This window comes from Melanotaenia boesemani, chromosome 22, assembly GCF_017639745.1.
Source record: "Melanotaenia boesemani isolate fMelBoe1 chromosome 22, fMelBoe1.pri, whole genome shotgun sequence".
NCBI lineage: Eukaryota > Metazoa > Chordata > Actinopteri > Atheriniformes > Melanotaeniidae > Melanotaenia > Melanotaenia boesemani.
Genome location: NC_055703.1, coordinates 29389490 through 29403651, shown reverse-complemented (window position 1 = coordinate 29403651; position 14162 = coordinate 29389490). Strand labels below are relative to the sequence as shown.

At 42.3% G+C, this 14162-nt stretch overlaps 1 protein-coding gene across 2 annotated transcripts in view; it reads left to right on the top strand.

Annotated features, from left to right (window-relative positions):
* flvcr1 (FLVCR heme transporter 1) overlaps positions 1-13821 on the top strand; it is a 35173-nt gene extending 21352 nt beyond the window's left edge. Inside the window, exons 7-10 of one of the 2 annotated variants that reach the window (XM_041976612.1) lie at positions 9489-9594; positions 9784-9865; positions 9948-10015; positions 12603-13821. In XM_041976612.1, coding sequence (XP_041832546.1) covers positions 9489-9594; positions 9784-9865; positions 9948-10015; positions 12603-12692 — 346 coding nt within the window. In that variant the 3' untranslated portion in view covers positions 12693-13821. Of the gene's footprint in view, positions 1-9488; positions 9595-9753; positions 9866-9947; positions 10016-12602 lie in introns of both variants that reach the window. The other variant, XM_041976611.1, reaches the window with a different exon arrangement.
* The last annotated feature ends 341 nt before the right edge of the window (positions 13822-14162 follow it).

The window sequence follows — 14162 nt, the reverse complement described above, 5'->3', positions numbered from 1 at the left end:
ACAGGCGCGATCAAAGCCCAGAACCGTTCCACACACAGTCTGCACGGATAATGCAGTTATACTTTAGAAATTTAGGAAAGTCTGGCTCCGCTTTGCGAAGAGCAATAAATCCCAAGTGTTGACCTCATAGCTAGTGCTCCATCAGTTGTTATCGAGACCAGTTTTTCATACGGAACCTTTTCATGGACTCGTCACACTGGAGTGAAAACCAGGAGCACCTGTTCAGGTTAGACTCCAGCTGTCTAACCGCATCCATGGACAGTACTCACCCCTTCTGCGCCACAGTATTTTGACCAAGTTGGACACTGGCAATAGCAGACAGAATCTCTGTTTTACTTTTATAGTCCTGGAATAAAGATTCTGCCACCGCAGTCATAGCCTCTTTAATGACCTGTCATCAGTGAAGGCCTCTTACTGGCATGACTGAACTTGGCAATAGCCTGGTACCTGACTTGGTCTGCCTCCTCCCTCCCCAGCCCTGTTTGTATCACACACAGCAGCACATTGCATATGTTTGATTGGCACTTAACACATAATTTAATTTTGAAAGGGGAAAGACATCTGTAATTTTGATTGGATGATTTTTTAACCAGATTTTCCTAAGTGACTATTTGAATTTGTGTTGTATTATTATTGGAGAGCCACTGGAATGGGTCTCGTAGTCTACTGGTAGCTTGCAAGCAATGTGTTGGAGACCCCTGATCTAAAGCATGTTGTATAACTGTAGTGGGATGCTATAGACCTCCATCAACTGCTGCTGGTACCCCCAGTCACAGTGTGTGTGTGTGGGGAGGCATGGCTGCTCCCTCGGCTGACAGGTTCCTAAAGCACGACTGCCATTCATCAGCTCACCAAGCAGCAGTCCTTCCTTTACTTGACGCCTGATTGTTGAGTAACAACACGCGGTATCTGGTCTACTGTATTTTGCGGAATTTTGTCTTGCTTGTGTTACCGAACCTAATGTGCACATTGTCCTGTCAGAGAACCCTGCTAAAGCCTAAAAGTACATTTTAGATCCCTAAATCTCTTGGATTTACCTCCTGGTCCTGAGCCAGGCCTGCATCCACAGCGCTCTAGATCAGCCCGAGGAGCCAAAGCTCATCTGTTCCTACCAGTTCACCGGACTGATTTCTCCCAGCAATAGGCAAGGCAAGGCAGTTTATTTGTATAGCACATTTCCTGTACAGGACAATTCAAAGTGCTTTACATAAAACAAAGACATTACAGATATTTAGAACAGTCAACACCTAATCACAATAAAATAATAAATTACATTAAAATGATTAAAAGCAAGATAAGTTAAAAAGCTAACATGCAGATTTCCTGCATAGGCGCATGAGAAAAGAAAAGTTTTGAACCTGGATTTAAAAATGTCTACATTTGGGGAAAGTTTAATCACCACTGGCAGTTTGTTCCATTTGTTTGCAGCATAACAGCTAAATGCTGCTTCTCCATGTTTAGTCTGGACTCTGGTCTGGACTAGTTGACCAGAGTCTTTGGACCTAAGAGCTCTGCTAGGTTTATATTCTCTGAACATATCACAGATGTATTCTGGGCCTAAACCATTTTGGGATCTGTAAACAAGCAGAAGGGTTTTAAAATCTATTCTGTGACTGACTGGAAGCCAGTATAAAGATTTCAAAACTGGTGTGATGTGTTCAGATCTCTTAGTCCTGGTTAAAACTCTAGCAGCAGCGTTCTGAATGAGCTGCAGATGTTTAATGCTCTTTTTAGGAAGTCCTGTTAAAAGACCATTACAGTAATCAAGCCTACTGGAGATGAATGCATGGATGAGTTTCTCTTGGTCTTTCTGGGAGACTAGACTTTTAATTCTGTTGATGTTTCTGAGCTGGTAAAAAGCTATCTTAGTGACAGCTTTGATGTGGCTGCTGAAAGTCAGGTCTGAGTCTATCAACACTCCCAGGTTACGAACTTGGTTGGTGATTTTAAGAGCCTGAGTTCTCCAGGTGTTTACCAATGCTGACCCTCTTCTCTTTGCTACCAAACAGAATAATCTCAGTTTTGTCTTCATTTAATTGTAGAAAATTCTCCTTCATCCAGGTGTTTATTTGCTCCAGACACTGACACAATAAGTTTATTGGACTGCAGTCATCTGGTGACAGAGACACAAAGTTGTGTATCATCTGCATAACTTTGATAATTAATGCTATAGTTCTGTAAAATTTTACCCAAAGGGAGCATATACAAGTTGAACAGAAGAGGTCCAAGGACTGACCCCTGGGGGACTCCACAAGTCATAGCCACTCGCTCGGATTCATAGCTGCCGATCGTAACAAAATAACTCCGGCCTTCTAAATAGGATCTGAACCAGTTAAGGACCACTCCAGAAAGTCCAACCCAGTTTTCAGCCTGTGCAACAGGATTCTGTGATCTACAGTGTCAAACGCAGCACTGAGATCCAACGGAACCAGGACTGATACTTGACCAAAAACCAGGACTAGTACTAGACCAGAACCAGGACTGATACTGGACCAGAATCAGTATTCAATCTGTCATTTAACACTGTGACCAGAGCTGTTTCAGGGCTGTGATGAGGTTGGAAGCCGGACTGAAATTTATCAAGATTTCCACTTTCATTTAAAAAGTCATTAAGCTGGTGAAATACAACTTTCTCAATAATCTTGGAAATAAAAGAGGTTAGAGACGGTCTATAGTTGTTCATTATAGAGGCATCTAGAGTCCTTTTCTTTAGGAGGCTTAATAGCAGCTATCTTTAGTGACTTGGGAAAATTGCCTGATGCCAGCGAGCTGTTAACTATCAGTAGGAGATCACTTTCTACTGAGGTAAAAACTGGTTTTAAAAAGTCGGATGGTATCATGTCCAGAGTGCATGTTGTTGATTTCAGATGCCAAACTGTTTCTTGTAGGATTTTTAAATCAACCATTTTAAATTGTGACATGACATCAGAATTATTTCTGGGTTTTAGACACAGACTAGTTTTCTTGTGTAACTTTGTGGAATTATTATTTTGCCTGATTGTTTTAATTTTTGGCTAAAAAAGTTGGCAAATTGGTTTTATTTCTCAGTGGAAAGGAGCTCTGGGCTTATCTGTATAGGAGGATTTTTAAGTTTTTCAATCATAGCAAACAGAGAGAATTGTTGACATTCCTGTTAATCATTCCAGATAAATGCAGCTCTCTGGCCTTCACAGCTCATTGTTATAGTTAAGCAGGCTTTGTTTGTACAGGTCATAGTGAATTTGAAGTTTATTTTTCCGCTCAATTTTTCAGCATTCTCTTTTTAGGCTGGTAATCACAGTGGTGTTTCTCCATGGTGTTTTCTATTTGCTCAAGTTGCTCTTGATTCTTATCGGTGCAACAGCATCCATTACATTCAAGATTTTCAGATTGAAATGATCCAGGAGTCCATCAGCTGACTCTGCACTGGTTGTTGGTAACATAGCTATGGCCTCCACAAACTTAGCACTTGTTCTTTCGTTAATGTACCTCTTCCTAACCAAGGAGCAGGTTGGTTGGACATTCTGAGTGATCAGTAAATCAAACAAAATACAAAAATGGTCAGACAAGGCCGAGTCAGTGACCACAACAGAAGAAATATCAACACCCTTTGAAATAACCAGGTCCAGAATGTGACCTCGAATGTGGGTCGGTTCTTTTACATGTTGCCACAAACCAAACATCCAATATGGAAGAAAATTCCTTGACATTACCATCCGTCATGTTATCTATGTGAATGTTAAAATCCCCAGTTAAGGTTAAATAGTTCAAATCAGTAGAGATAACCGACAATAATTCAGAAAATTCATCAATAAAATTTACGGTGTCCTGGACGTCTGTAGATGATTAGAAATAGGATTTTAGGAATGCCCCTTAAAATAAAACTAAGATATTCAAAAGAAGTAAAATCACCAAATGAAATTTCTTTACACTGGAATGAATCTTTAAATAAGGCAGCTTCTCCTCCCCCTTTCCTCCCGTTTCCACATTTATTCATAAAACTAAAATGAGGGGGTGCTGTTTCATTAAGAACTGTAGAACTTGTGTCTTCTGTTCACCATGTTTCTGTCAGAAAAAGAAAATCTAAACTGTGAGAAATGATGAATCATTAACTAACAGTGACTTGTTGGACAGAGATCTAACATTAAGTACAGCAGCTTTATGAAGTTTACACTGGTCTCTGTTGTATTCTGAGTTATACAAGGTACAGTTAACAGATTAGATCGATTCACCCCACAAGTTGACCGTGTTCGATTCCTTATTTTACTAACACAGGAATCCTACTGGGTCCAGGCTTGATCTCAGAACAGCTGTCAGTAGTAGCAGAACTGTAGCAAGGACCCTGAACGCATCACGGCATGTTATCTTTGTTGTGAATTCTGTTGCTCTGGGAACCTTCTGGACATCCTCCCGTGTCCTGCTCGGTCAGGACAGATGATCTAAGAGGAGGATGAGGAGGGGGAGCCCTGTATTTCTTGGTAGTTGGTGGTCGCTGGGGTCCGGTCCGGGATAGAGACATCCTTTTAAGACCTTGGGTGATGTGGAGAAGAGGGTCTGGTGAGGGGGGAGAGCTGGCAGTTGATCGCTTCTCTGCTGTGTCCTTCGCTCTTATCTGTACACTCATGTTTGGGTTTGCCGTCCCAACAGCATGACGCAAGTATGCACCAAGTAATCTGCATCCAGTTAGATTTGGATGCACACCATCAGGTCTGAATCACTCCTTACAGTTCCAAATGATATTGAAGTTATCAATAAACTTTATCCCATGGGTGATACATGCATTTGATAACCATGTGTCCAGGCCAAGAAGTCTACTGAAAAGTTCAATTCCTTTACCCGCTGTAGGAATGGGTCCTGAAATGTAAACATGGTGCTCCAAACTGACACAGTCTCTCCTACAGCAGAGAAAAGTCTTTCTTCAGGATCTCGGAGCCAGTTTTCCTCCTCAGAATATCAAAAGACCCTGTGTGGACAATAATCTTCATACCATCTGGATGTGAAGACAGAAAGGTCTAATGATCTCTGTCAGTTCCCTGACTGATGTATCAAAAAGTGTTAGATTTTCAGTCTTTGCCATCCTCACATGCTGTTATAGAGTCTCCAATCAGAATTGTGTCTATTTTTTTTGTGTGGAGGCGCCGATAGCTTCTCTAGTCCTCTTGTTTGTGGAATTTTGGCCTCTCCTCCTGGTCTGGTTAGCCCTGGGCTGAGTTTTAAGACTATTTCTAGAATTTTGATATATCCTTGCATTACATTCATCATCATTCATTTTAATATGACTCAACACATCATATTTATTATGCAGTGAGACTTCAGGTGGTGGAGTGAGTGCTGGAGCTTTAAATTTCCTGCTGGATTTACCTCTGTGACGAACAACATCAGACCAGGTTCTGGCCGGGGTTGATGACTTTGGTCTGGCACCAACACTGTTCCAGAAGGAGAGATCAGTCTGATGGTCCAGGTTGGGATTTTCCTCAGCTATTCCAATGTCATTTGAACACATCCAGGGAAGTTTATCAGCCAGGTCTGTAGCGGAAGGCTCAACATTCGACATGCCTCAGTGCAGCTCACTGATACTGCAGGGTTAGGAGACATCATTCCACTAGTTCTCCGATGGCAATCAACTAAATTTATCAAAAAATATATTCGTTCCAACGATATGTAAGTGACCAGGAGTCCTTGTTCCTAAATTTCTTGCTGGTAAAGATAAGAAAAAAAGAAGAAAAATGCAAGCAGAAAGGAGAGCAAAGCAGGAAGCGTCCGCACGGGAGCAAAGCAGGAAGTAAAAGTAAAAAATCTTTGTCTCTCGGCTTTAGATTCCTGTCTGCTCTGTGGGTCTGTTAGCTCGCCCTTGTGACAGAGTAAGTCTTGTTGCATTATAAAAGGAGATATGAACAGTTTTTCTGAATGAGGGTTTTTGTGTGATTTATTTCATTGTGACTGGAAAAATCAAGCTTATTGATGATGATGAGAGAGTGAGGGAACTTGTTGATGACTGGTTTTCACATATTGTAGACCAGCATGCACCTGTTGGAGGGTTCAGAGTGAAGGGTCGGGATAATGCTGGGTCCTCTCTGACCTGCTGCATTACTATATGACAGAACCAAGGCTGGACAAATGCTGAAAACAGGGCCGGATGCTGACTGGCTTCACTTTAGGCAGCTATGTAACCGCTTCACTTCTCTCACTAGACTCACTGTTTTCTCTGTCTGCTACAACTGATGGTTTAAATTCAGGAAAGTTATCAAGTCGGTGTCAGTCCCTCATACTGACATGATCTCCCTTCTTGCATTAAGGACAAGGTTTCTATCTCTGGAGAATCTGCTATGTTAGAAGGTTTAAATGAGCGTTTTATTGCATCTGGAGCCTTTTAATCAGTCGCCTCTCCTCCTCCTGACATGACTGATGAACTTGTTCTAGTGATCAGTGCTTTTGTACCCATGTTCTCCCCCTGTTGAAAGGAGGGGACCCCACACCACTCAACAACTATAGGCCCATCTCTGATTTATCAGTTTTGTCGTGATGGATTGGTGAATAATCAACTGAAAGATTTTCTGAACTCCAATGATCCACATCAGTCAGGCTTTAGGAAACAACACAGCACCGTTTTTTTTATTGATCTTTCAAAGGCCTTCAGCACGGTTAGTCAGTGTATCCTACAGCAAAGGCTGATAAATATGGGACTGTCTGAACAGGCTGCAGGCTGGACTGAAAACGACCTTTCTGGGAGAACTCAGTGGTCAGACATGATGGTAGTCTCTCTAGTCTTTTAGATGTTAAGTCTGTGATTCCGCAAGCTTCTGTATTGGCTCCACTTTTATATTGTATTCATGTCAACAATCTGGGTCAAAACATTTAAAATACACAAGTTCATATCTATGCCTTTAATGTATTTATTTAAAAGGGGCAATACATATTAATGTTAAAATATTAACATAAAAATGGAAATATGCCAGAATTAGTCTGTGGCTACTTTGTCCCTGGTATATCAAGGAAATATAAAAGCACTTTATAACCATAATGACAGTGAATTAAAAACAGAAATCATCCACACAGTCCGACACTTGCCATGCTGAGGGCCTTAAGGTGAGGAGAGGTGTAGATGCTCAGCTGCTCTCGTGAGGCCGCTTCCCCAGTACGCCGCAGCAAAGAAAAGCTCACTGGAGATGACAGGCTAATAGAAGATATCCAACATTTTGCTGCAGACATTGAAGGATCGGAGCCGTCTCAAGAAGTAAAGCCTGCTTTTTTTCTGCTCATCCCCTTCCTGTACACAGCATCTGTGTTGGATTTCCAGTCCACTCTGTCCTCCCATGTGCTTTTAGGTCATCAACAACATCAACTCATTCAACAGTAATAAAGAACCAAGAGACTAACAGCAAAAAGACAGATAATAGATAAATAATTTCAAACTCACATTTTAAAATTTGCTATTACTAAAGGGGAAATGGTTTACTGTAACCGAAGCAGAATTATGGAATACCAGAAGTGGTTTGTCACAAAGACTAAACAGAAAGATGATGTCAAGGTTAAACCTGATTTATATACAGTTGAAAAGCAAAAGACATGAATTAGATCGATTTACACTAGATGAGTTTTTGAAGCTTTTTTTGTATCATGTTAAACTTTTTTTGAAGACTAATGTAGAAAATGGAAAACATAATTTCTTTTAATTACTACATAGAAAATCGATTAAAAGACCCTGAACAAAAATTAACACTACTAAACATATTCACATAAAAACCTCCCTGAACCGCCACCTTACCGTGGTGGGGGAGTTTGTGCGTCCTGACAATCCTAGGGACCAGACAAAGCACAGCAAAGCTAACACCTATGATGATTAAAAAGAATGGCTCCAGGTTTCACTTGCTCGGAAAAGGGTCACTGGGACCAGGTCTGGAGGTGGGGCTTGGGAGTGAACCCCTTGTACCTGGGCCTTTGCCCATGGGGCCCGGTTGGGCTCAGCCCCAACATAGAACCCCCCCCCCCCCCCCCCCCCCCCCCCCCCCCCCCTCCTGTGGGCTCACCGCCTGCAGGAGGGGCCATAGGGGTTGGGTCAGTGTGAGCTGGGCAGCAGCTGAAGGCGGGGACCCTGGCGGTCTGATCCTCGTGGAATGTCACCTTTCTGGCGGGGAAGGAGCCTGAGCTGGTGCACGAGGTTGAGCAGTTCTGACTAGATATAGTTGGACTCACCTTGACGAATAGTTTGGGCTCTGGAACCACTGTCCTCAACAAAGGCTCTATCCTCTTCCATTCTGTAGGACATTGAGTCCGAATGGGCTCAGTTCCATGCCTCTATTGTTGAGGCGGCCAGCCTTAGCTGTGGCTGTAATGTTGTTGGTGCCTGTAAAGGTGGAAATCTCCAAACTCGTTGGTGGACACCAGCAATGAGGGATGCTGTCAAGCTGAAGAAGGGGTCCTATCGGGCCTCTTTGGCCTGTGGGACTTCGGAGGCAGCTGATCGGCATTGGCAGGCTAAGCGAAACGTGGCTTTAGCAAGACTGCATCAATGTCCGTCTTCTGCAGTTTCTGGTAGAACATGTCAACATGATGCATGATTTTTTGAAACATCGGCAGAAAAAACTGGAAGTCCTCATCCTGCAGGATCCTCGGGAAGCCAGATGCCTCACCTCAGTGCGTAGCCGTCAAAAGAATCAGATGCCTTGATGGTCTCAAAGCACTATGAGTTCATGCCAGCTCTTAGTCATAGCGTTGACAGTTCTGCTGTTGAAGTTACATCTTGTGTTTGAAGCTTTTGGTAACCTTCTTGCAACAACCTGGTCAAGAATGCTCATGGATTTTGGTGAGCAGGTAAAATACAGGCCAATACCACCCAGATCAGAAAAAAAACCCTCACTGCTGGAATGTGAGAAGTGGCTTGCTGCATAATCAGATTCAGCTGATGTGCATAACAGATGCACACCAGCCTGCTCTCTTCTCATCACACGGGCTTTATCATATTCGCGAAAATCTTGACTTATAAGATTTCCCACCTTTGATGGAAACTTGTTGATGTTAAATTTTGGTCTTGGTGGTCCTAAAGGTTTTGTTGCCAATTTTAAGGATTAAAGAGAAATTCTGTCAAAGCACAATAGATTTGCCATCTTTGACCTTGGATGCAGCTAGCTCCGCTCTCGTAACTGGCCAGGCTGGATGATACGTATGATGAAAGCATGCAAGTGCAAGAACCTCCTGAAACCCAGACACATTGCATTATAGTCCCTACAATTTGAAAAAAAAAAAACTTTTACATGACAGATTATGAGAGCAGTCGGAGCGATTTCAGTTAGGTCCAAAATCGCCCTGAAAGGGGCTCCGCCTCAGTAACATAAGCCAGACCAAAATATTCAGACAGCCCTTATGGACAAACTGCTGATGGTCTGAACACGCCTGCAGATGATATGAAGCCAAAACAAAGATGTTTACATGTAAATAAGAAGAAGAAAAAAAAGTAGTGTGGTTTTCATATTCATGCTCTGGAACAGGTTTTTTTTTCATTTCTGTTTCAGGTTCTTCATGACAGGATACCTCCCCCTTGGGTTTGAGTTTGGAGTGGAGATCACTTACCCCGAGTCTGAGGGGACTTCTTCAGGACTCCTCAATGCTTTCGCTCAGGTACAACAAAGACCTACACAATATAAAATATGTTCTCCTTTCTGATAAACTGATTAAGATGGACATGAAAAAGGAGGGAAACGTGATATTTTTATTCTTTGTGGTGATAAATCTTAAGCAATAAAATTTTAATTATGGGCTGTTGGTCTGTTGATGCAGATCTTTGGGATCATTTTCACTTTGATTCAGGGAAGACTGACCACAGACTTCAGTCCACTGGCTGGAAATCTCTTCCTCTGCTCCTGGATCTTCTTAGGGGTTTTTCTAACAGGTCTGCGGTGTCAAAATTGTTGTAAAGCTAATATAATTTAAATGTTTGTAAAATGAAATGTTTTCTGTTTTTTATATTTCAGCATTAATAAAGTCTGACCTGAAAAGACACAACATCAACATGGGAACAGACAGCAACAACTTGAAAGCAGTAAGTGTCTCACGGCTTTACAAAGAAAAGCATTTTCAATCATTTCTCCTCCAGGATGGAGTTTAAATCTTTTTGCAGATGTACAAGTTCCCCAAAATAAAAAATCCCAGTTTCCAATTCCAGTTACTGTCTCATGTGGAAGACAAAGTTTCTGAACAGGATTGTTTGTATTGCAGACTTTTCTTCTGCCTCCTAATGGCAAGTATGTACAGTTTGTCTCTTTTTGCCCATGATTTGGTGTTTGGAGAATATATGTAAACTTGTTTCTGTGGGAAACAGTGGGATGTGCCCATTTCCAACAGCTTCTTCAGTGAAAATTAGCGTGCAAACCCAGATGTTGTGTGCCCATTGATGCTGATGAAGCTGAAACAGATAAACACCTGAAATTGCTCAAGAAGAAAACATCTGTGGTCAATGTGACTGTTAGTGTCAGCTTTATTTATATAGCACATTTAAAAGCCTACATGCTTAACAGTAAAAAGTCATCAAAAAGAAACAACAATGACGTCAAAGGCCAGGGTGAAAAAGTGGGTCTTAAGACAGGAGAGGAGGGGGACAGTTTTATTGAAAGAATCATTTCATTGTAAGCAGTTATCTTTTGGAAATTTCATTTCTTGTGATACATGGCTCTTCAGCTGAAAGCTAATCTCAGATATTTCTGGTTATTTACTGGTCACCAGGACATTGCACAGCATTTCATTATGGTTTTAGTGACCTGCTATACAATCTGTGGAGATTCTGACTGTGTAGTTATTGTTGGTGATTTTAGCATGCATGTAGACAGAGAGTCTAAAGACCTGAGTCACAGCCTGGACAACGTTGGGCTGACTCAGCATATAACAGAGCCCACACACACTAAAGGACACACTCTAGATTTCATGGTTACTGTGTGTGATGTGGGCCTGTTTGATCATTACTTTGTTTTCTTTGAGATACGATTCCTGTTCACACTAATGTCTCAATGGAAGTGATCACAGAACAATGTATAACTGAAAACATGAGTGGGATATTTAATCAGGTCTTCTCTTTAAGCCAATGAGCTTGTTGCTAGTTTTAATGCTAACATGCTAAATATTATGGATGCTATTGCTCCTGTTAAGGTGAAGGTTGTCTCTGGAAGGGAAAAAGTCTCCATGGAGAAATTCTACACTGGTGAAAAATGGAAAAAGAGAGTGTAGGAAAGTCGAGCGTAGATGGAGAAAAACCAATCTACAGGTTCATTATGACATGTATAAAGAGAATCTTCACTCTTATAATTTACACCTGAGGATTACAGGAAGTCCTGTTTCTCTGACATTATTAGCAGAAACTGTCATAAAGCTCGGGTTTTATTCACTGTTGTTAACATGATAACAAACCCTCCTCTTTGGACATCCTGCCCACAGGTTTTTTCAAAAAGGTCTCAAAAGACTCTGGAGCCAGATCTGGTACAGGTTGTAAACTGGTCTTTAATTTTGGGTGTCTTCCCAAAGCTGATCCTTCAAATGTGACCGCGCCTCTATGGGGGCTAGAGGGAGACTAGGGTGGTCCAGAGACCTGGGCCATCAGCAGCATGACCCAAGCCACCCAATCATGAAGACCGCCCCAGAGAAAGGCCCCGGTGGTCACAGAGTACAGGCCCTGACAGGCCAAGATCAGCAGCCGCCAACCCCACCAGGCACCGGCCATCCAGTGAAGCCAGAGGGAAGGGTCCCAAGAGCCCAGGGGCAACCCCCACCCGCCCCAGCCAAGGGTTAGGGTAGAGGGCCTGCACCATGCCCAGGAGGACCAGGGCCCCCCAGACAACCACCCAGTGTGGGCCAGCACACACACCGATGTTCCAGCCTCACACCCCAGGAACCAGGGCAGCATCTACCTACATCACCCCCCGTCCTCATCTGCGCTTTACCTATAAACAGTCCTGTTCACACAGCCACATCACGGACCATGCCATCCACAGATGGACCAGGGGACAGTGAGACTCAAATCCAGTCTCCACCACTACCCCTAGCCACATCCCGCCCAGATGCTTTTACTTCCTGAGTTGTCTTTTGGTCTAACCTTGGTGTGTAGGGAGATTTCATCCCATCTATCAGATGTAGATCCAGAATTCTGCAGCAGTGGAGCCAACCTGGTCTGTAGTTGCATGTCTGCTTGTTGAGGAGGAAACTTGTTAGTTTTCTTTCTGACAACTGGAGGGTTTGAGGTGGTGCTTGGTCTGGATGGCAGAGCAGGCCAGCCGGTTGCAAAATGCAAGTAACGGGGAGAAACAGCAAAGTGTCAGCAGGGGATAGACACAGGAAGAAGAACGCTACAAAAACACCACTATGATGTATGAAGTTTCAAGATAATCAGCTGATTTTATTCTCATATTTATGTGACTTTTGTAAATAAAGTTAGTCTTCTTTTTGTAAGATTAATTGGCACCATCTGGTGGTTTAACAGAGAACAACATTTCTAAACATTTCCTGGTTTCATTGGGATTATAAACATTTTCCAGATTTATAGTAAATTTCCTCTTATCCGAAAAAAAACCTGCTGAACTTTCAGTTATGCATCTGCTGAATCAGTTTCATCACTCAGATCTAATTTTCTTTCTCTCCACCAGATTCCTGCTGGGGATTGCCCTTCAGGAAAAAATCCCAACGGAGTCTCGTTGGAAACCTCAGTCAGTTTCTTGCGTGAAACCTCACTGTGAGCTGCCATGGCCAGATAAATCTGAAGCTACCTGGGAAAACATGATGACTTTTTGTTGCCAACCGCAGGAAAAATTTGAGGCTCTGGACCTGAGCCAAGTCTAATAAAGCACAGCCAAAGTCTACAGTGGGTTCAGGCCAGGTGGCCATCACCTCTCCATCAAAGTAGTTGAATCCTCAGAAGTTTAGGTTTCCTAGCTGGAGACTGAATGATATGTATGCAAGCATTGACCTGCAAAAAAAGTTATGCTGCACTTTATGTCCCTTCTTTATGACTGCAGTTTCCAAGGAAACAAGATGGGATGTGGACGGTGTCTGTCGTAGGACCACAGTCATTCTGCTGCAGCCGCTGAGCTCAACAGTGGAGCAACATTTACTGAGTTTACTTGAATTATCCTAAACTGCAGCTGCTGATGTCTGTACATATCTTCAGAAAGCAGCTGTAATGAATATCCAACATCTTGATTTAGCACGTGTAGTAATAGTTGGACAAAGTGTCTGATGACAGCCATTAGCCTTTGGACATGAAAGTAGACGCACCTTTGTCTGATTTCCAGAAACCCTCACAGGTTTTCTCTTTTTTTGACAGATTTACACACAAATGTGCTTTTTATTTTTTTGTTAGTTTTTTTCAAGTGTTCTTGTAAATGACACATTGATGAAATGTCTGTGGAGTATAAAAGCTTCCTTTTTAACCAAATCAAAACAAAATCTAATCATCAAAATTTATTTACAAAGCACTTTTAATACATAAGTAGCACAAAGTCCTTCACATAATAAAGTGCACCAAAATGTTTGTAAATAAAAAATAACAAACAGCAATTAAAAATAAACATACCCTCTCTCTCTCTCTCTCTCTCTCACACACACACACACACACACCCAAAGCAACCTCCCCATCTCTTAACATAAGAATATAACCTGGCTTGACTACTGTGATGAAACGCTATCTTGGGTATCTGTTCACACCATTAGCCACCATGAGTACAGAGGCTGCTACCACAGGGACAGCCCAGGTCCGGTGCAGGGGCCCCTGGCCACCCAGACCACAGCCGTCCCCATGGCAACAACCCTGCAGACCAAGCAGGCAAAGGTCTCAGCATGGAGGTCCCCATGAGGAATAACCTGGGATTCAACATATTAAAAGTAGAGAATAAAAAAAAACCTGAAAACAATAAGAATAAATATAAACAAGTAGAGCTGAACTAAAGGAGCTCATAAAACAACGTGCCTTAGTAAAACAAAGTCACAAAAAGAACAGAGTGGAGAAAATAAGAACAGGAGGTTTTTAAATAAGTACATGAATAAGTAAAACTAAATAAAAAATAACTAAATGAAGCAGCCTAAACAAGGTAAGAAAACAATTCAGTTAAAAGCTAAGCTACAAAGGTCTGTTCTGCAGCCCTGAGGTTCTCTGGCAGCCTGGTCCATAGAGGCCTCGCCAGAGGTTTTAGTCCTGACTTTAGGAACAA